A 23,628-nucleotide genomic window follows, 5' to 3' on the forward strand; every position below is an offset into this window, starting at 1 on the left:
CGGAGGGATACAGTGAGAGGATGGAGAGAAGGAGAGAGAGAGGAGAGAGAGGGAGAGAAGGAGAGAGAGGAGAGAGAAGGAGAGAGAGGGGAGAGAAGGAGAGAGAAGTAGAGAGAGAGGAGAGAGAAGGAGAGAGAGAGGAGAGAGAAGTTGAGAGAGAGACAGAGGGGATACAGTGAGAGGAGGGAGAGAAGGAGAGAGAGAGGAGAGAGAGGGAGAGAAGGAGAGAGAGAAGGAGAGAGAGGAGAGAAGGAGAGAGAAGGAGAGAAAGGAGAGAAGGAGAGAGAAGGAGAGAGAGAGACAGAGGGGATACAGTGAGAGGAGGGAGAGAAGGAGAGAGAGAGGAGAGAGAGGGAGAGAAGGAGAGAGAGAAGGAGAGAGAGAGGAGAGAAGGAGAGAGAAGGAGAGAAAGGAGAGAAGGAGAGAGAAGGAGAGAGAGAGACAGAGGGGATACAGTGAGGGCTGTGGGTTTCTAAGTAGATGAATAATATCAGGGAGTATAATATACAGCTATGGATAAGCATGGGTCTCCATCAGAAGATACTGCAGAATAACATTAGGGAAGCATGGGTCTCCATCAGAAGATACTGCAGAATAACATTAGGGAAGCATGGGTCTCCATCAGGAGATACTGCAGAATAACATTAGGGAAGCATGGGTCTCCATCAGAAGACACTGCTGAATAACATTAGGGAAGCATGGGTCTCCATCAGAAGATACTGCAGAATAACATTAGGGAAGCATGGGTCTCCATCAGAAGATACTGCAGAATAACATTAGGGAAGCATGGGTCTCCATCAGAAGATACTGCAGAATAACATTAGGGAAGCATGGGGTCAGCATCCAAATTTACCTCAACTCACTGGCCCATCCAAAAAACAGACTCAGACACACACACACACGCGCATCTATGATCTGTAACAGTGTGAAGCCCAGTTCCACCAGTATACAGAGAGAGACTCACCACGTCTATGATCTGTAACAGTGTGAAGCCCAGTTCTACCAGTATACAGAGAGAGACTCACCACGTCTATGATCTGTAACAGTGTGAAGCCCAGTTCTACCAGTATACAGAGAGACTCACCACGTCTATGATCTGTAACAGTGTGAAGCCTAGTTCCACCAGTATAGGAGCTGAGTCGTTGAACACTGGTCTCTCCAGACGGTTATAGTTAGTCAACAGATCCTTGTAAAGCTTCCGCTGGTACTGACCACCAACACAACCTGATGGACAAAGAGATGGAGAGAGAGAGAGAGGAAGAGAGAGATGGAGAGAGGAAGAGAGAGAGAGTGTGAGAGAGGAAGAGAGAGATGGAGGGAGAGAGAGATTTAAATTGATCATCTAGAAAACCAACATAGAAACCATGAAGGATTAAAACAATCACATATAACACCTTCTGGACCACACAGAGTGGAGAGAGAAAGAGAGAGAGGTAGAGAGAGAGAGAGAGAGAGAGAGCGAGAGAGAGAGGGGGGAGAGTGAAGTAGAGAGAGGGGGAGAGAGAAGTAGAGAGAGAGGTAGAGAGAGGGAGAGGTAGAAGAGAGAGGTAGAGAGAGACAGAGGTAGAAGAGGGAGCGAGGTAGAAGAGGGAGAGAGAGAGGTAGAAGAGGGAGAGAGAGAGAGAGAGAGAGAGAGAGAGAGAGAGAGAGAGAGGGGGGAGAGAGAAGTAGAGAGTGAGAGAGAGGTAGAGAGAGAGCGGGAGGGAGAGAGAGAGAGAGAGAGAGAGAGGTTAGATGGAGAGAAAAGAGAATTAAAAAGTAAGTAGAGAGCAGTAATTGACAGTATGTTCACACCATGACCAACCGTTTGCATAATATAACAGCATTCTCAATTTATTCACAGCAGCAATCCATATTGTTAATCTCAACAGCAACACCCAGAGGATAGACTTTGATTAGAATAACATTACACACCCACACCCCATTATAAACTGTTGTAAATTAACACTGGGATCTGCAATGATGTTTTACATGGAGGATTGGTGTTACTCATGATGTATTCACTGTGGATTCAGGAAGTGGTTTACACACAATATAGATGAGACAGCTGGAAAAGCTGAATTAATATTAATGTCTGTCTGTCTGTCTGTCTGCCTGCCTGCCTGCCTGCCTGCCTGCATGCCTGCCTGCCTGCCTGCCTACATGCCTGCCTACATGCCTGCCTGCCTGCCTGCCTGCCTGCCTGCCTGTCTGCCTGTATTTCTGTCTCTCTCTGTGTCTGTCTGTCTGTATTTCTGTCTCTCTGCCTGTCTGTCTTGCTCATTTTCTCCCTTTGTCTCCCTGTGTCTCTCTCTCTATCTCTCACAATATCCCTCTTTTCCTCCGTCTCTCTCGGTTAAACACTTCAACGACAATAACATATGTGGTCCCACTGGTGAAATCATCATCATCATCACCACCATCATCATCCTCACCATCATCATAATTTACCACAACTACAAAGCTTTGTTTCTGGTTGGTCGGCCAACTGACGGACGACTCCATTTCCTCAGCTACTTCCTCTAGGTTCCTCTGACATCACTGGAGTCAGACTGGCAAGTGAAGTGATGCTCTGATGAGGCTAACAAGACACATCAATAGATAGTAGAGATGTCAGTCAGTCAGTGACTCTGACATGATGTCGGGATAGTAGAGCTCCATGTCAGCCAATCAGTGACTTTGACATGATGTCGGGATAGTAGAGCTCCATGTCAGTCAATCAGTGACTCTGACATGATGTCGGGATAGTAGAGCTCCATGTCAGCCAATCAGTGACTCTGACATGATGTCGGGATAGTAGAGCTCCATGTCAGTCAATCAGTGACTCTGACATGATGTCGGGATAGGAGAGCTCCATGTCAGTCAATCAGTGACTCTGACATGATGTCGGGATAGTAGAGCTCCATGTCAGTCAGTCAGTGACTCTGACATGATGTCGGGATAGTAGAGCTGTCAGTCAATCAGTGACTCTGACATGATGTCGGGATAGTAGAGCGGTCAGTCAATCAGTGACTCTGAGATGATGTCGGGATAGTAGAGCTGTCAGTCAATCAGTGACTCTGACATGATGTCGGGATAGTAGAGCTCCATGTCAGTCAATCAGTGACTCTGACATGATGTCGGGATAGTAGAGCTGTCAGTCAATCAGTGACTCTGAGATGATGTCGGGATAGTAGAGCTGTCAGTCAATCAGTGACTCTGACATGATGTCGGGATAGTAGAGCTCCATGTCAGTCAATCAGTGACTCTGACATGATGTCGGGATAGTAGAGCTGTCAGTCAATCAGTGACTCTGACATGATGTCGGGATAGTAGAGCTCCATGTCAGCCAATCAGTGACTCTGACATGATGTCGGGATAGTAGAGCTCCATGTCAGTCAATCAGTGACTCTGACATGATGTCGGGATAGTAGAGCTCCATGTCAGTCAATCAGTGACTCTGACATGATGTCGGGATAGTAGAGCTCCATGTCAGTCAATCAGTGACTCTGACATGATGTCGGGATAGTAGAGCTGTCAGTCAATCAGTGACTCTGAGATGATGTCGGGACAGTAGAGCTGTCAGTCAATCAGTGACTCTGACATGATGTCGGGATAGTAGAGCTCCATGTCAGCCAATCAGTGACTCTGACATGATGTCGGGATAGTAGAGCTCCATGTCAGTCAATCAGTGACTCTGACATGATGTCGGGATAGTAGAGCTCCATGTCAGTCAATCAGTGACTCTGACATGATGTCGGGATAGTAGAGCTCCATGTCAGGCACGACACGAAGATTAAACACACGCAGGCGCTTAAACATGCACAAAAACACACACACACACACACACACACACACACACACACACACACACACACACACACACACACACACACACACACACACACACACACACACACAGGGAATATGATCTTCCACTCTCTGACATGGTTATTGACGGAGTAGGAACAAGGACAGGAAGCCACTCCTGATCATTGAGATGGAGACCAATGATGACGGTTATTTCCAGTCTGGTCATTTCAGAAAATCCTCCTTTCAGGTATTCAAACTAAAACTGTGTAACTCTTCATGACTGAAAAGGCCCTGGTCTTCATCGCTCAACGTCTCCCAAATGACTCTGTTGTCTAATCACACACACACACACACACAGTCCAGCAATTACCAAGGAGGCTAACGAAGATGAGCACGTAATTAAATGGCTTAATGGATAATTAGCGAACGAGACCAAAATAAACCAAACAAAGGGCCTTCTGCTGGAGAGTCCCAAATAGTACCCACTTCCCTGTGAGAGAGTGAGTGTGTGAGTGAGTGTGAGTGTGTGAGTGTGAGTGTTTGTGTGTGAGTGTGAGTGAGAGTGTGTGAGAGTGCGTGTGTGAGTGTGTGAGTGAGTGTGTGAGTGAGAGTGTGTGAGTGTGAGTGTGTGAGTGAGTGTGAGTGAGAGTGTGTGAGTGAGAGTGTGTGAGTGAGAGTGTGAGTGAGAGTGTGAGTGAGAGTGTGTGAGTGAGTGTGTGAGTGAGTGTGTGAGTGAGTGTGAGTGTCAGTGTGAGTGTGTATGTGTGCATGAATGGAACGAGAGAGGAGAGAGAGAGAACAAAAGTTGGGTTAGTGAGTCAGTATATCAGAACAGCTTAAAAGAACAAACATTGTATATTGTCAGCTGAGATCCAAGATGGCCGTTCCAGGCACATTGAGATCCAAGATGGCCGTTCTAGGCACAGTGAGATCCAAGATGGCCGTTCCAGGCACAGTGAGATCCAAGATGGCCGTTCCAGGCACAGTGAGATCCAAGATGGCCGTTCCAGACACAGTGAGATCCAAGATGGCCGTTCCAGACACAGTGAGATCCAAGATGGCCGTTCCAGGTACAGTGAGATCCAAGATGGCCGTTCCAGACACGTTTGTTATGGTTATTGTTTTGAGGAAATGAGCATCCAGCATTGTGGTAAAAAAACATTGTAGTACATACTCTGCTGTTCTATCATGCCTGCAATGATGTCCAAGGGAAGAAAACAGGGTTGATCGTTTGAAGTTGTTACGAGATGTAGCCAAGCCAACAGATGGCGTATCTGAGTGTGATACTATGTAGTACTAGTGAACCAAGTGAGGCGTTACTTACTATGAACTGAATGGAGCTGTATGCACGTTACACAGTAATGCCTTTGTAATCCACATTACCTTGGTCTTGTACAGAACAAACAGCACACAACAGAAGTAATGCCTTTGTAATCTACATTACCTTGGTCTTGTACAGAACAAACAGCACACAACAGAAGTAACATTATTGCTGTGGTAATATCACAAGCGGACGTGGCAGTTTCCCCGCTATGGATTGCAGCTTTAAACATTTGTACCAGAACATAATTATGCTAATCTTTATTTCCAAAGACAACAAAAAAAAAGAAGAAGTGAAGAATAAACATCATATCTTTGATGTTTTCTTCTCCATGGCAACAGGAAACAGACCTGACCTCTGAGGGGTATGGTAGGTCAATCTTAGTGAGGTTCAAAAATAAATAGATTTTTATTCATCTCTTCACAGCTACGAGCTACACAAGGAAATGTCAGCGCCACAAATGGCACCTTATTCCCTATATAGTGCACTACTTTTGACCAGGGCCCATAGCAAATAGGGTGCCATTTGGGACCCAGAGGGACACTAGTAGGTTGGGCTGTGTTTTGTCTGTGAGGGTCAAACTGAGGCAAACGCACACAGGGACTGCTTCCCAAATGGCACTCTAGTCCCTATATAGTGCACTACCATTGACCAAGGGCAGGCCTATAGTGTGCTGTGTAGGGAACAGCCTGCTATTTGGGAAGCAGCCCAGTGTTTCTTCAACACAGCTGTGCCGTTGGGCCAGACGGGACCAGAGACTTCTGTTAAAAGCTTCTTCCACAGAGCTTTTTAACAGGTTCAGTAGCGTATGTGTGTGTGTGTGTGTGTGTGTGTGTGTGTGTGTGTGTCTCTGTGTGTGTGTGTGTGTGTGTGTGTGTGTGTGTGTGTGTGTGTGTGTGTGTGTGTGTGTGTGTGTGTGTCTGTGTCTGTGTCTGTGTGTGTGTGTTTGCATGACTGCGTGTGTGTATCCCTGTGTGTGTGTTCCTGTGTGTGTTCCTGTGTTTCTTTATGTGTGTGTATCTTCATCAGCAGCTTGCATGACTTGTTTAAGTGCATCAGGACCTAAAAAGGCAAGGTGCTCTTACTATTAGAATGGGAGTCAGTGTGAGTCCATCTACACAGGTTCAGCAGAGTGAGTCCATCTATCTACACAGGTTCAGCAGTCCATCTATCTACACAGGTTCAGCAGTGTGAGTCCATCTATCTACACAGGTTCAGCAGAGTGAGTCCATCTATCTACACAGGTTCAGCAGTGTGAGTCCATCTATCTACACAGGTTCAGCAGTCCATCTATCTACACAGGTTCAGCAGAGTGAGTCAATCTATCTACACAGGTTCAGCAGAGTGAGTCCATCTATCTACACAGGTTCAGCAGAGTGAGTCCATCTATCTACACAGGTTCAGCAGAGTGAGTCCATCTATCTACACAGGTTCAGCAGAGTGAGTCCATCTATCTACACAGGTTCATCAGCGTGAGTCCATCTATCTACACAGGTTCAACAGAGTGAGTCCATCTATCTACACAGGTTCATCAGCGTGAGTCCATCTATCTACACAGGTTCAGCAGAGTGAGTCCATCTATCTACACAGGTTCATCAGCGTGAGTCCATCTATCTACACAGGTTCAGCAGAGTGAGTCCATCTATCTACACAGGTTCAGCAGTTTGAGTCCATCTATCTACACAGGTTCAGCAGTGTGAGTCCATCTATCTACACAGATTCAGCAGTGAGTCCATCTATCTACACAGGTTCAGCAGAGTGAGTCCATCTATCTACACAGGTTCAGCAGTGTGAGTCCATCTATCTACACAGGTTCAGCAGAGTGAGTCCATCTATCTACACAGGTTCAGCAGAGTGAGTCCATCCATCTACACAGGTTCAGCAGTGTGAGTCCATCTACACAGGTTCAGCAGAGTGAGTCCATCTATCTACACAGGTTCAGCAGAGTGAGTCCATCTATCTACACAGGTTCAGCAGTGTGAGTCCATCTATCTACACAGGTTCAGCAGTGTGAGTCCATCTATCTACACAGGTTCAGCAGAGTGAGTCCATCTATCTACACAGGTTCAGCAGTTTGAGTCCATCTATCTACACAGGTTCAGCAGTGTGAGTCCATCTATCTACACAGGTTCAGCAGTGTGAGTCCATCTATCTACACAGATTCAGCAGTGAGTCCATCTATCTACACAGGTTCAGCAGAGTGAGTCCATCTATCTACACAGGTTCAGCAGTGTGAGTCCATCTATCTACACAGGTTCAGCAGAGTGAGTCCATCTATCTACACAGGTTCAGCAGTGTGAGTCCATCTATCTACACAGGTTCAGCAGTGTGAGTCCATCTATCTACACAGGTTCAGCAGAGTGAGTCCATCTATCTACACAGGTTCAGCAGAGTGAGTCCATCTATCTACACAGATTCAGCAGTGAGTCCATCTATCTACACAGGTTCAGCAGTGTGAGTCCATCTATCTACACAGGTTCAGCAGTGTGAGTCCATCTATCTACACAGGTTCAGCAGAGTGAGTCCATCTATCTACACAGGTTCAGCAGAGTGAGTCCATCTATCTACACAGATTCAGCAGAGTGAGTCCATCTATCTACACAGGTTCAGCAGTGTGAGTCCATCTATCTACACAGGTTCAGCAGTGTGAGTCCATCTATCTACACAGGTTCAGCAGAGTGAGTGCATCTATCTACACAGGTTCAGCAGTGTGAGTCCATCTATCTACACAGGTTCAGCAGAGTGAGTGCATCTATCTACACAGGTTCAGCAGAGTGAGTGCATCTATCTACACAGGTTCAGCAGAGTGAGTGCATCTATCTACACAGGTTCAGCAGTGTGAGTCCATCTATCTACACAGGTTCAGCAGAGTGAGTCCATCTATCTACACAGGTTCAGCAGAGTGAGTCCATCTATCTACACAGGTTCAGCAGAGTGAGTCCATCTATCTACACAGGTTCAGCAGTGTGAGTCCATCTATCTACACAGGTTCAGCAGAGTGAGTCCATCTATCTACACAGGTTCAGCAGAGTGAGTCCATCTATCTACACAGGTTCAGCAGTGTGAGTCCATCTATCTACACAGGTTCAACAGAGTGAGTCCATCTACACAGGTTCAGCAGAGTGAGTGCATCTATCTACACAGGTTCAGCAGAGTGAGTCCATCTATCTACACAGGTTCAGCAGAGTGAGTCCATCTATCTACACAGGTTCAGCAGTGTGAGTCCATCTATCTACACAGGTTCAGCAGTGTGTGTGTAGACAGTGTGTTTAATGCTATGTAATATGGCATGTGTATATGATGAAATAGTATGTTAAATGAATAGTATGTAAAAGTGTGTGTGTGTGTGTGTGTGTGTGTGTGTGTGTGTGTGTGTGGTCTTGTTCTTCTATCCTTGTGGGAACCGAAAATCCCCACAATTCCCCACAAGGATAGTAAAACAAGGCAAATTCTCCCTCGTGGGGACATTTCCCACATCCCCATGAGGACAAAGGCTATTTTAAGATTAGGGGTTAAGTTTAGGGTTAGAATTAGTGGGTAGGGTTAGGGTTAGGGTTAGGGTTAGGGTTAGGGTTAGGGTTAGGGTTAGAATTAGTGGGTAGGGTTAGGTAAAACAGGATTTTGAATGTAATTTAATTTTAGGTCCCCGCAAGGATAGAAGAACATAACGTGTGTGTGTGTGTGTGTGTGTTTGTGTGTGTGTGTGTAGAATACATGTCACATAGTTAAGGATTGTTACATGCGGTCTTTCTGTGTACACAATGACGTACTTTTCCCTATAGAGCCCTTTGACATGAATGATTTCACGTAGTTGAAGCCTGTTACTAAGGACCGTTATACTTAGACAGACGAGACCTTACAAGGTCTAATCAGCCACTATGGAAACACAAGCACACATGTCCTGTTATATCAATGCAACATCTCAAGTAACAGGATGAAGGCCACATTCATTCACCCAATAAAACTGTCTTGTCTGATGATATTATCACATGGAAAGATGTCTTATATCATCTTTGTAATGACCAGTTATTTAATGATACTTGATCCTAAAAGACGTTCTGATGATAATGAACTGAATTTATGTACCTCCTTTCATCTAGGGCCAGTGGTGGAAAAACTCCATAGTTGTCATACTTGAGTGAAAGTAAAGATAAAGTGAAAGGTAAAGTGAAAGTCACCCAGTAAAATACTACTTGAGTAAAAGTATTTGCTTTTAAATATACTCAAGTATCACAGGTAAATGTAATTGCTAAAATATACTTAAGTATCAAAAGTTAAAGTAAAAGTATAAATCATTTCAAATTCCTTAAATTAAACAAAGCAGACAGCACCATTTTCTTGTTATTTTAATTTACGGATGGCCAGGGGCCCACTCCAACACTCAGACATAATTTACAGATAGCCAGGGGCACACTCCAACACTCAGACATCATTTACAGACAGCCAGGGGCCCACTCCAACACTCAGACATCATTTACAAACCAAGCCTTTGTGCTTAGTGAGTCCGTCAGATCAGAGGCAGGATGGATGACCAGAAATGTTCTCTTGATAAGTGCATGAATTGGACTATTTTCCTGTGCTGGGAAAATGTATGGAGTAAAAAGTACATCATTTTCTTAAGGAATGTCGTGAGGTAAAAGTATTTCAAAAATATAAATAGTAGGCCTCCCTAGTAGTGTAGCGGTCTAAGGCACTGCATCGCAGCTCTAGCTGTGTTACTACATATCCTGGTTCCACACCGGGCTGTGTTGCAGCTCTAGCTGAGTTACTACATATCCTGGTTCCATACCGGGCTGTGTTGCAGCTCTAGCTGTGTTACTACATATCCTGGTTCCACACCGGGCTGTGTTGCAGCTCTAGCTGAGTTACTACATATCCTGGTTCCACACCGGGCTGTGTTGCAGCTCTAGCTGCGTTACTACATATCCTGGTTCCACACCGGGCTGTGTTGCAGCTCTAGCTGTGTTACTACATATCCTGGTTCCATACCGGCTAGTGTTGCAGCTCTAGCTGAGTTACTACATATCCTGGTTCCACACCGGGCTGTGTTGCAGCTCTAGCTGTGTTACTACATATCCTGGTTCCACACCGGGCTGTGTTGCAGCTCTAGCTGTGTTACTACATATCCTGGTTCCATACCGGGCTGTGTTGCAGCTCTAGCTGTGTTACTACATATCCTGGTTCCACACCGGGCTGTGTTGCAGCTCTAGCTGCGTTACTACATATCCTGGTTCCACACCGGGCTGTGTTGCAGCTCTAGCTGCGTTACTACATATCCTGGTTCCACACCGGGCTGTGTTGCAGCTCTAGCTGAGTTACTACATATCCTGGTTCCACACCGGGCTGTGTTGCAGCTCTAGCTGTGTTACTACATATCCTGGTTCCATACCGGGCTGTGTTGCAGCTCTAGCTGCGTTACTACATATCCTGGTTCCACACCGGGCTGTGTTGCAGCTCTAGCTGAGTTACTACATATCCTGGTTCCATACCGGGCTGTGTTGCAGCTCTAGCTGCGTTACTACATATCCTGGTTCCACACCGGGCTGTGTTGCAGCTCTAGCTGAGTTACTACATATCCTGGTTCCACACCGGGCTGTGTTGCAGCTCTAGCTGAGTTACTACATATCCTGGTTCCACACCGGGCTGTGTTGCAGCTGGCTGAGTTACTACATATCCTGGTTCCATACCGGGCTGTGTTGCAGCTCTAGCTGAGTTACTACATATCCTGGTTCCACACCGGGCTGTGTTGCAGCTCTAGCTGAGTTACTACATATCCTGGTTCCACACCGGGCTGTGTTGCAGCTCTAGCTGAGTTACTACATATCCTGGTTCCACACCGGGCTGTGTTGCAGCTCTAGCTGCGTTACTACATATCCTGGTTCCATACCGGGCTGTGTTGCAGCTCTAGCTGAGTTACTACATATCCTGGTTCCACACCGGGCTGTGTTGCAGCTCTAGCTGAGTTACTACATATCCTGGTTCCACACCGGGCTGTGTTGCAGCTCTAGCTGCGTTACTACATATCCTGGTTCCACACCGGGCTGTGTTGCAGCTCTAGCTGAGTTACTACATATCCTGGTTCCACACTGGGCTGTGTTGCAGCTCTAGCTGAGTTACTACATATCCTGGTTCCACACCGGGCTGTGTTGCAGCTCTAGCTGCGTTACTACATATCCTGGTTCCACACCGGGCTGTGTTGCAGCTCTAGCTGCGTTACTACATATCCTGGTTCCATACCGGGCTGTGTTGCAGCTCTAGCTGAGTTACTACATATCCTGGTTCCATACCGGGCTGTGTTGCAGCTCTAGCTGTGTTATTACATATCCTGGTTCCATACCGGGCTGTGTTGCAGCTCTAGCTGTGTTATTACATATCCTGGTTCCACACCGGGCTGTGTTGCAGCTCTAGCTGCGTTACTACATATCCTGGTTCCACACCGGGCTGTGTTGCAGCTCTAGCTGTGTTACTACATATCCTGGTTCCACACCGGGCTGTGTTGCAGCTCTAGCTGAGTTACTACATATCCTGGTTCCATACCGGGCTGTGTTGCAGCTCTAGCTGCGTTACTACATATCCTGGTTCCACACCAGGCTGTGTTGCAGCTCTAGCTGTGTTACTACATATCCTGGTTCCACACCGGGCTGTGTTGCAGCTCTAGCTGAGTTACTACATATCCTGGTTCCACACCGGGCTGTGTTGCAGCTCTAGCTGCGTTACTACATATCCTGGTTCCACACCGGGCTGTGTTGCAGCTCTAGCTGAGTTACTACATATCCTGGTTCCATACCGGGCTGTGTTGCAGCTCTAGCTGCGTTACTACATATCCTGGTTCCACACTGGGCTGTGTTGCAGCTCTAGCTGAGTTACTACATATCCTGGTTCCACACCGGGCTGTGTTGCAGCTCTAGCTGAGTTACTACATATCCTGGTTCCACACTGGGCTGTGTTGCAGCTCTAGCTGAGTTACTACATATCCTGGTTCCATACCGGGCTGTGTTGCAGCTCTAGCTGCGTTACTACATATCCTGGTTCCACACCGGGCTGTGTTGCAGCTCTAGCTGAGTTACTACATATCCTGGTTCCACACCGGGCTGTGTTGCAGCTCTAGCTGAGTTACTACATATCCTGGTTCCACACTGGGCTGTGTTGCAGCTCTAGCTGCGTTACTACATATCCTGGTTCCACACCGGGCTGTGTTGCAGCTCTAGCTGTGTTACTACATATCCTGGTTCCACACCGGGCTGTGTTGCAGCTCTAGCTGAGTTACTACATATCCTGGTTCCACACCGGGCTGTGTTGCAGCTCTAGCTGTGTTACTACATATCCTGGTTCCATACCGGCTAGTGTTGCAGCTCTAGCTGTGTTACTACATATCCTGGTTCCACACCGGGCTGTGTTGCAGCTCTAGCTGAGTTACTACATATCCTGGTTCCATACCGGGCTGTGTTGCAGCTCTAGCTGAGTTACTACATATCCTGGTTCCACACCGGGCTGTGTTGCAGCTCTAGCTGCGTTACTACATATCCTGGTTCCATACCGGGCTGTGTTGCAGCTCTAGCTGTGTTACTACATATCCTGGTTCCACACCGGGCTGTGTTGCAGCTCTAGCTGAGTTACTACATATCCTGGTTCCACACCGGGCTGTGTTGCAGCTCTAGCTGCGTTACTACATATCCTGGTTCCACACCGGGCTGTGTTGCAGCTCTAGCTGAGTTACTACATATCCTGGTTCCACACTGGGCTGTGTTGCAGCTCTAGCTGAGTTACTACATATCCTGGTTCCACACCGGGCTGTGTTGCAGCTCTAGCTGCGTTACTACATATCCTGGTTCCACACCGGGCTGTGTTGCAGCTCTAGCTGCGTTACTACATATCCTGGTTCCATACCGGGCTGTGTTGCAGCTCTAGCTGAGTTACTACATATCCTGGTTCCATACCGGGCTGTGTTGCAGCTCTAGCTGTGTTATTACATATCCTGGTTCCATACCGGGCTGTGTTGCAGCTCTAGCTGTGTTATTACATATCCTGGTTCCACACCGGGCTGTGTTGCAGCTCTAGCTGCGTTACTACATATCCTGGTTCCACACCGGGCTGTGTTGCAGCTCTAGCTGTGTTACTACATATCCTGGTTCCACACCGGGCTGTGTTGCAGCTCTAGCTGAGTTACTACATATCCTGGTTCCATACCGGGCTGTGTTGCAGCTCTAGCTGCGTTACTACATATCCTGGTTCCACACCAGGCTGTGTTGCAGCTCTAGCTGTGTTACTACATATCCTGGTTCCACACCGGGCTGTGTTGCAGCTCTAGCTGAGTTACTACATATCCTGGTTCCACACCGGGCTGTGTTGCAGCTCTAGCTGCGTTACTACATATCCTGGTTCCACACCGGGCTGTGTTGCAGCTCTAGCTGAGTTACTACATATCCTGGTTCCATACCGGGCTGTGTTGCAGCTCTAGCTGCGTTACTACATATCCTGGTTCCACACTGGGCTGTGTTGCAGCTCTAGCTGAGTTACTACATATCCTGGTTCCACACCGGGCTGTGTTGCAGCTCTAGCTGAGTTACTACATATCCTGGTTCCACACTGGGCTGTGTTGCAGCTCTAGCTGAGTTACTACATATCCTGGTTCCATACCGGGCTGTGTTGCAGCTCTAGCTGCGTTACTACATATCCTGGTTCCACACCGGGCTGTGTTGCAGCTCTAGCTGAGTTACTACATATCCTGGTTCCACACCGGGCTGTGTTGCAGCTCTAGCTGAGTTACTACATATCCTGGTTCCACACTGGGCTGTGTTGCAGCTCTAGCTGCGTTACTACATATCCTGGTTCCACACCGGGCTGTGTTGCAGCTCTAGCTGTGTTACTACATATCCTGGTTCCACACCGGGCTGTGTTGCAGCTCTAGCTGAGTTACTACATATCCTGGTTCCACACCGGGCTGTGTTGCAGCTCTAGCTGTGTTACTACATATCCTGGTTCCATACCGGCTAGTGTTGCAGCTCTAGCTGTGTTACTACATATCCTGGTTCCACACCGGGCTGTGTTGCAGCTCTAGCTGAGTTACTACATATCCTGGTTCCATACCGGGCTGTGTTGCAGCTCTAGCTGAGTTACTACATATCCTGGTTCCACACCGGGCTGTGTTGCAGCTCTAGCTGCGTTACTACATATCCTGGTTCCATACCGGGCTGTGTTGCAGCTCTAGCTGTGTTACTACATATCCTGGTTCCATACCGGGCTGTGTTGCAGCTCTAGCTGAGTTACTACATATCCTGGTTCCACACCGGGCTGTGTTGCAGCTCTAGCTGAGTTACTACATATCCTGGTTCCACACCGGGCTGTGTTGCAGCTCTAGCTGCGTTACTACATATCCTGGTTCCACACCGGGCTGTGTTGCAGCTCTAGCTGCGTTACTACATATCCTGGTTCCACACCGGGCTGTGTTGCAGCTCTAGCTGAGTTACTACATATCCTGGTTCCATACCGGGCTGTGTTGCAGCTCTAGCTGCGTTACTACATATCCTGGTTCCACACTGGGCTGTGTTGCAGCTCTAGCTGAGTTACTACATATCCTGGTTCCACACCGGGCTGTGTTGCAGCTCTAGCTGAGTTACTACATATCCTGGTTCCACACTGGGCTGTGTTGCAGCTCTAGCTGAGTTACTACATATCCTGGTTCCATACCGGGCTGTGTTGCAGCTCTAGCTGCGTTACTACATATCCTGGTTCCACACCGGGCTGTGTTGCAGCTCTAGCTGAGTTACTACATATCCTGGTTCCACACCGGGCTGTGTTGCAGCTCTAGCTGAGTTACTACATATCCTGGTTCCACACTGGGCTGTGTTGCAGCTCTAGCTGCGTTACTACATATCCTGGTTCCACACCGGGCTGTGTTGCAGCTCTAGCTGTGTTACTACATATCCTGGTTCCACACCGGGCTGTGTTGCAGCTCTAGCTGAGTTACTACATATCCTGGTTCCACACCGGGCTGTGTTGCAGCTCTAGCTGTGTTACTACATATCCTGGTTCCATACCGGCTAGTGTTGCAGCTCTAGCTGTGTTACTACATATCCTGGTTCCACACCGGGCTGTGTTGCAGCTCTAGCTGAGTTACTACATATCCTGGTTCCATACCGGGCTGTGTTGCAGCTCTAGCTGAGTTACTACATATCCTGGTTCCACACCGGGCTGTGTTGCAGCTCTAGCTGCGTTACTACATATCCTGGTTCCATACCGGGCTGTGTTGCAGCTCTAGCTGTGTTACTACATATCCTGGTTCCATACCGGGCTGTGTTGCAGCTCTAGCTGAGTTACTACATATCCTGGTTCCACACCGGGCTGTGTTGCAGCTCTAGCTGAGTTACTACATATCCTGGTTCCACACCGGGCTGTGTTGCAGCTCTAGCTGCGTTACTACATATCCTGGTTCCACACCGGGCTGTGTTGCAGCTCTAGCTGTGTTACTACATATCCTGGTTCCATACCGGGCTGTGTTGCAGCTGGCTGCGACCTGGAAACCCCTGAGGCGACACACAGGGACAGGTTTGGGATGTCCTTGTCCCATCGTCATCTGGGTCAGGGAAGGGTTTGGGATGTTCTTGTCCCATCGTCATCTGGGTCAGGGAAGGGTTTGGGATGTCCTTGTCCCATAGTGCTCTAGCGACTCCTGTGGTGGGCCGGGCTGACCGGCTTCTGGGTTAAGCCAAGTGTCAACAAGCAGGAGAACGCACGGTTCTCGACCTTTCGCCTCTCCCAAGTCCGTACGGGAGTTGCAGCGATGGGACAGGACTGTAACTACCAATTGGATATGACGAAAAAGGGTTTACATTATTTTTTATAATAATAAATAATATATACAGTATATATAAATATAAAGTACAGATACACCCCCCCAAAAGAACTTAAGTATTACTTTCAAGTATTTTTACACCACAGATCACGGTGTATTATGGTGTATCACGGTGTATTATGGGATGTACCTCAGCCCAATCTATCCCATTATACTTGTCAATATAGCGAAGTCAGTCCAGACCAGGGCTTGAACCTGTGACCTTGAGATTGTCAACCCAGGACCTTACTGTAGCTGTAACGCCAAGAGATCTGAACCTCTTGGCTAGGTCGCTAGGTGTTGGGCCAAGGTCGCTAGGTGTTGGGTCAAGGTCGCTAGGTGTTGGGTCAAGGTCGCTAGGTGTTGGATCAAGGTCGCTAGGTGTTGGGTCAAGGTCGCTACTATATTCAGGGAACAAGTATTGAAAAGTACATTAGATGAATACAGGATTAGTTTGAATACACACATTTGCTGTCATAATGAAATGAATAACCATGACCTTGTCTGGATTAAAGCAACATCCTAGCCTGTTCTAGTGAACCAGATTGAATCAGAGAGTAACAGGAAATCCTGTGTCTTTGTTAGTATTAAATCACCTAATGTGATTTCTGTGAAAGTCCGAGGGCTTCCCAAATTGCACCTAGTCAAAAGTAGTGCACTATTAAAGGAATAGGGTGCCATTTCAGATGGGTCCTGGTTAAAAGTAGTGCACTATTAATGGAATAGGGTGCCTTTTCAGATGCAGCCTTTGGACATTTGTTGTGTACTTCAGAGATGAAAATCCCTGGCTCATAACCAGGTCATAAAGGCAAGAAATAGGGCAGGATTATACACTGGTGAGCCCCGTCCCAAATGGCACCCTATTGGCCCATAGGGCTCTGTTCAAAAACATTGCACTATGTAGCGAATAGGATGCTATTTGGGCCGCAGTATTTCTGTAACGCAATATAACCAGGGACCTAGTTTAGGATTCCTCCATCTCTTCTCCCCTTTCCACTCATCTCTCCCCCCCCCCCCATCTCTTCTCCTCTTCCTCCCTCATTCTCTCCATCTCTTCTCCTCTTCCTCCCTCATTCTCTCCATCTCTTCTCCTCTTCCTCCCTAGTTCCTTCCATCTCTTCTCCTCCTCTAACTCATTGTGACATCATGTCACAATGTTTATTAAATAAACCAATCCACCATCAGAGACCAACCAACGTAGCCAAAGGACTACAAAACAATCACCTACAACAAATGGCTCCCATCTCCCAGTTTCACTGCTTTAGGTTCCCTTCATAACTCCACTTCAAAGGCTCCCATCTCCCAGTTTCACTGTATTAGGTTCCCTTCATAACTCCACTTCAAAGGCTCCCATCTCCCAGTTTCACTGCTTTAGGTTCCCTTCATAACTCCACTTCAAAGGCTCCCATCTCCCAGTTTCACTGCATTAGGTTCCCTTCATAACTCCACTTCAAAGGCTCCCATCTCCCAGTTTCACTGTTTTAGGTTCCCTTCATAACTCCACTTCAAAGGCTCCCATCTCCCAGTTTCACTGCTTTAGGTTCCCTTCATAACTCCACTTCAAAGGCTCCCATCTCCCAGTTTCACTGCATTAGGTTCCCTTCATAACTCCACTTCAAAGGCTCCCATCTCCCAGTTTCACTGTATTAGGTTCCCTTCATAACTCCACTTCAAAGGCTCCCATCTCCCAGTTTCACTGCTTTAGGTTCCCTTCATAACTCCACTTCAATGGCTCCCGTCTCCCAGTTTCACTGTATTAGGTTCCCTTCATAACTCCACTTCAATGGCTCCCGTCTCCCAGTTTCACTGCATTAGGTTCCCTTCATAACTCCACTTCAAAGGCTCCCATCTCCCAGTTTCACTGTATTAGGTTCCCTTCATAACTCCACTTCAAAGGCTCCCATCTCCCAGTTTCACTGTATTAGGTTCCCTTCATAACTCCACTTCAATGGCTCCCGTCTCCCAGTTTCACTGCATTAGGTTCCCTTCATAACTCCACTTCAAAGGCTCCCATCTCCCAGTTTCACTGCATTAGGTTCCCTTCATAACTCCACTTCAAAGGCTCCCATCTCCCAGTTTCACTGTTTTAGGTTCCCTTCATAACTCCACTTCAAAGGCTCCCATCTCCCAGTTTCACTGTTTTAGGTTCCCTTCATAACTCCACTTCAAAGGCTCCCATCTCCCAGTTTCACTGCATTAGGTTCCCTTCATAACTCCACTTCAAAGGCTCCCATCTCCCAGTTTCACTGCATTAGGTTCCCTTCATAACTCCACTTCAAAGGCTCCCATCTCCCAGTTTCACTGCTTTAGGTTCCCTTCATAACTCCACTTCAAAGGCTCCCATCTCCCAGTTTCACTGCATTAGGTTCCCTTCATAACTCCACTTCAAAGGCTCCCATCTCCCAGTTTCACTGCTTTAGGTTCCCTTCATAACTCCACTTCAAAGGCTCCCATCTCCCAGTTTCACTGCATTAGGTTCCCTTCATAACTCCAATGTTCATACGAGAGAAGCGTCTTCGATCAATACCAATCAGTTGTGTTGTACTAAAATAAAATATTTTATTTAATGGGGCGCGAGGCTATTGTTACGATGAAGCAGACAGTTTAAGTGCCTCTGAGTGCACTGCTGCCTTCCAATACAATACAATCTAAACAGGCAAATGTTACAGCGTCAACGATCTGTGATATGCTATTCCCTAGATGTTTCCATTCTGTCAGATGATGATAGTTGTTGATGGTAGTGACATCAGACGGAGAATACATCCTTTACCCAACCGCATTCTAAATGCAATCACCATGGTTACGTCTAGACGGGCCAACCGTTGAACTAAATGACAATCTACAAGATGCATGTTCCGTTCATTCACCAGGCCTCATGTTTCAGCCTTGGCACAGTGTAAAATGTACATACACGAACGCAATGAATTCCATTATCCAGAATCACGCTCATTTGTCTCCAGAATGTCAACATAAAAGAATGACACTCACATCGAGGGAAATCATGCCTTGACATTCTCCGTCTAACAAACAGGGGCTGCTATGATGTGGTGGGCCGGCCACCTTTAAAAAAGCACTATGTCATACAAGAGTTGATCATCTATAGACCAGTGATGTAAATGCCAGCCTGGCTATTACCGATATAAAGGTGCCTTTTGAGACAGCAGTCATAGACAGCAGTCATAGACAGCAGTCATAGACAGCAGTCATAGACACCAGTCATAGACACCAGTCATAGACACAGTCATAGACAGCAGTCATAGACACCAGTCATAGACACCAGTCATAGACACAGTCATAGACACAGTCATAGACAGCAGTCATAGACACAGTCATAGACAGCAGTCATAGACATCAGTCATAGACACAGTCATAGACACAGTCATAGACAGGGGGCTGTTGGGATGCATCCTCCTCTTACAGGGCCAGGAGTGTTTCCACACCACATGACCTGATAAATAGCATGGAACTGGGGCCCAGAGGTTCTACCAGGTCAGGGCACATGGACTAGTCCCAGTTCCATTTGTGCCAACTCTTGTATACAGTGCATTTGGAAAGTATTCAGACCCCTTGACTTTTTCCACTTTTTGTTACGTTACAGTCTTCTTCTAAAACTGATAACATCTTTTTTTTAAATTCCGCAATCTTACACACAATACCACATAATGACAAAGATTTAAAGAAAAAGGTTTTTCACATTTTTAGCAAATGTATAAAAAAAAAAATGAAAAAATAAATAACTTATTTACATAACAATGTTGCCATTGATCATCCTTGAGTTTCTACAGCTTGATTGGAGAACACAGTGGCCTCCTTTATTCTTACATGGATTAAGTTTAGAACCACCAAGACTCTTCCTACAGCTGGCCGCCCGGCCAAACTGAGCAATCGGTTGAGAAGGGCCTTGGTCGGGGAGGGGACTAGGAACCCGATGGTCACTCTAACAGAGCTCATGTTTTCCTCTGTGGAGATGGGAGAACCTTCCTGAAGGATAACCATCTCTGCAGCACTCCACCAATCAGGCCTTTATGGTAGAGTGGCCAGACAGAAGCCACTCCTCAGTAAAAGGCACATGACAGCCCGCTTGGAGTTTTCCAAAAGGCACCTAAATAACTCTCAGACCATGAGAAACAAGATTATCTGGTCTGATGAAACCAAAATGTAACTCTTTGGCCTGAATGCCAAGAGTCACGTCTGGAGGAAACCTGGCACCATCCCTACGGTGAAGCATGGTGGTGGCAGCATCATGCTGTGGGGATGTTTTTCAGCGGCAGGGACTGGGAGACTAATCGGGATTGAGGCAAAGATGAATCGAGCAAGGTACAGAGAGATCCTTGATGAAAACCTGCTCGAGAGCGCTGAGGACTGGTTCACCTTCCAACAGGACAACGACCGTAAGCAAACAGCCAAGACAACGCAGGAGTGGCTTCGGGACACGTCTCTGAATGTCCTTGAGAGGCCCAGCCAGAGCCCGGACTTGTCCCGATCTAACATGTCTGGAGAGATCTGAAAATAGCTGTGCAGCGACGCTCACCATCCAATCTGACAGAGTTTGAGAGGATCTGCAGAGAAGAATGGGAGAAACTCACCAAATACAGGTGTGCCAAGCTTGCAGTGACATACCCAGGAAGACTAGAGGCTGGAATTGCTGTTAAAGGTTCTTCAACAAAGTGTTGAGTAAAAGTTCTGAATACTTATGTAAACGTGACATTTCAGTTTTCTACTTTTAATAAATTAGCAAAAATTCCTAAAAAACTGTTTTAGCTTTGTCCCTAAGAGATATTGTGTGTAGATTGATGAGGAAAAAAACAATTTAATCAATTTTATAATAAGGCTGTAACGCAGCGAAATGTGGAAATGGTCAAGGGGTCTGAATACTTTATGAATGCACTGTATGTCATTGTCACACCAAACAAATTGAGTGTTCGGAACCAACAAGACTTTTCCTAGAGCTGACCGCCCAGCCAAACTGAGCAATCGGTTGATCAGGGTTAACAATATACTCTAGCAGAAGAAGATATGGGAGTCAGGATACATATGGGAATTGTATGGGGTTCATTGCTTTGTCAACCTCTTATAATAACACACTGTATGGCTCAGCTAAAACACCATAACATGAGCCATACATGTTCAACATCACGGTTTAACTGACACTTTACATGTCATATCCAAGACACACACTGACACTGGAGTACACACACACCACAGAACATCTGTCTAAAGCCCTGAGGCCAGCCACTAAGCTGAAACATTTCCACCTAAATGAAATCCATGACAGATCTCTCAGAGGTCAGAGGTTACGGGTTAAGCCCAAACAGCTTTTCATCACTGACGGGGGGATAAACAACCACCAGAGATTCCAGGATACCAGTTTGGTCTTTCCTCCATCCTAGAAAGCATCGCGAGACCTCTTTACAGTGTGTTGTTTTTACACAACAACAAAAAGCAAGGGACATCATTGTGACTAAAAGACCAACTCGACATGTTTCAAATCCCCACACGTAGAGGCTCCGAGAAGACAACCACATAAACCTGCTATTAACTTCTATAGTTCTTTCTTCTCATTGACTAATAAAACAGAGAACAGAACAACACCATTATAACTATTCTGAGGATGATGAGAGTCTCCTGTCCATCCTAAAAATGGTTCCAGAAGATCTTGTTGTAAAAAACGAATTTCAGAATCAGATATCACCAGGGAGAGAGCCAAACCAAGAACTGTGTTCCAAATGGCACCCTATTCCCTATATAGTGCACTACTTTTGACCAGAACCCTATAGCACCTATGGGCCCTTGTCAAAAGCAGCGCACAATAAAGGGAATAGGGTTCCATTTGGTATGCAGACAAGCTCAGCACGGGAACCAATAACACGGCAGTCACAAACATTAAGAAGATCAATAGATTTAGCTGCTGTATCGTTTCAACCTAAAACGTTTCATTGACAAAATAAAACACATTTAACAATCCAAACCTTCTGCCTGATTCCATCTAAAATACATGGTGTCAATATTTATCATTTACTGAAGATTGAGGCTGACAACATTCCTTTAATTGACAGTACACAGTCTTCACAACAGGAAACAGGAAATACGCATTTTGAAATGTACTTCCGAAATACAAAATCGTTCGACAAACTTTTGATTTCCGACCCCATAAAAATGTGTAATTGAGGGCCAGTCAGTGGTCAGTCAGTCATAACCTTGAGAGATGAGGTGGAGGTGATTTTAAAAACGTTCATATCCGTCTCACAGTAGACAAAAATATGATTGGATACCATAATGGTGATACCTGTGTATGATGGATGGAGGTTGGTTCAAAAGGCTAAGGTGAGGTACATACTGAACCAGCAAGACACAATCCCTCAAATCCTCAACTGTTACAGTCCAATGGCTATCACAGGTTCATGGAGGGAATCCTCAACTCTCAGAGTCCACTGGCTATCACAGGTTCGTGGAGGGAATCCTCAACTCTCAGAGTCCACTGGCTATCACAGGTTCATGGAGGGAATCCTCAACTCTCAGAGTCCACTGGCTATCACAGGTTCGTGGAGGGAATCCTCAACTCTCAGAGTCCACTGGCTATCACAGGTTCATGGAGTGTGTTGGTCGAGTCTAGTGAGTGTGTGGGTAGAGTCTAGTGAATGTGTATGTGGAGTCTAGTGGGTGTGTGGGTAGAGACTAGTGAGTGTGTGGGTAGTGTCTAGTGAGTGTGTGGGTAGTGTCTAGTGAGTGTGTGGGTAGAGTCTAGTGGGTGTGTGGGTAGAGACTAGTGAGTGTGTGGGTAGTGTCTAGTGAGTGTGTGGGTAGAGTCTAGTGAGTGTGTGGGTAGAGTCTAGTGAGTGTGTGGGTAGAGTCTAGTGAGTGTGTGGGTAGAGTCTAGTGAGTGTGTGGGTAGAGTCTAGTGAGTGTGTGGGTAGAGTCTAGTGAGTGTGTGGGTAGAGTCTAGTGAGTGTGTGGGTAGAGTCTAGTGAGTGTGTGGGTAGAGTCTAGTGAGTGTGTGGGTAGAGTCTAGTGGGTGTGTGGGTAGAGTCTAGTGGGTGTGTGGGTAGAGTCTAGTGAGTGTGTGGGTAGAGTCTAGTGAGTGTGTGGGTAGAGACTAGTGAGTGTGTGGGTAGTGTCTAGTGAGTGTGTGGGTAGAGTCTAGTGAGTGTGTGGGTAGAGTCTAGTGAGTGTGTGGGTAGAGTCTAGTGAGTGTGTGGGTAGAGTCTAGTGAGTGTGTGGGTAGAGTCTAGTGAGTGTGTGGGTAGAGTCTAGTGAGTGTGTGGGTAGAGTCTAGTGAGTGTGTGGGTAGAGTCTAGTGGGTGTGTGGGTAGAGTCTAGTGGGTGTGTGGGTAGAGTCTAGTGAGTGTGTGGGTAGAGTCTAGTGAGTGTGTGGGTACAGTCTAGTGGGTGTGTGGGTAGAGTCTAGTGAGTGTGTGGGTAGAGTCCAGTGAGTGTGTGGGTAGAGTCCAGTGAGTGTGTGGGTAGAGTCTAGTGAGTGTGTGGGTACAGTCTAGTGGGTGTGTGGGTAGAGTCTAGTGAGTGTGTGGGTAGAGTCCAGTGAGTGTGTGGGTAGAGTCCAGTGAGTGTGTGGGTAGAGTCTAGTGAGTGTGTGGGTAGAGTCTAGTGAGTGTGTGGGTAGAGTCTAGTGAGTGTGTGGGTAGAGTCTAGTGAGTGTGTGGGTAGAGTCTAGTGAGTGTGTGGGTAGAGTCTAGTGAGTGTGTTGGTA

At 46.8% G+C, this 23,628-nt stretch overlaps 1 protein-coding gene across 1 annotated transcript in view; it reads right to left on the reverse strand.

Annotated features, from left to right (window-relative positions):
* The window catches only part of LOC110497205 (neuronal acetylcholine receptor subunit alpha-7-like), a 79,734-nt gene that overhangs the window by 52,189 nt on the left and 3,917 nt on the right, over nucleotides 1-23,628 (reverse strand). Inside the window, exon 2 of the mRNA XM_036934010.1 lies at nucleotides 1,085-1,224. Within this exon, the coding sequence (XP_036789905.1) occupies nucleotides 1,085-1,224 (140 nt within the window). The remainder of the gene's footprint in view (nucleotides 1-1,084; nucleotides 1,225-23,628) is intronic.

This window comes from Oncorhynchus mykiss, chromosome 10, assembly GCF_013265735.2.
Source record: "Oncorhynchus mykiss isolate Arlee chromosome 10, USDA_OmykA_1.1, whole genome shotgun sequence".
NCBI lineage: Eukaryota > Metazoa > Chordata > Actinopteri > Salmoniformes > Salmonidae > Oncorhynchus > Oncorhynchus mykiss.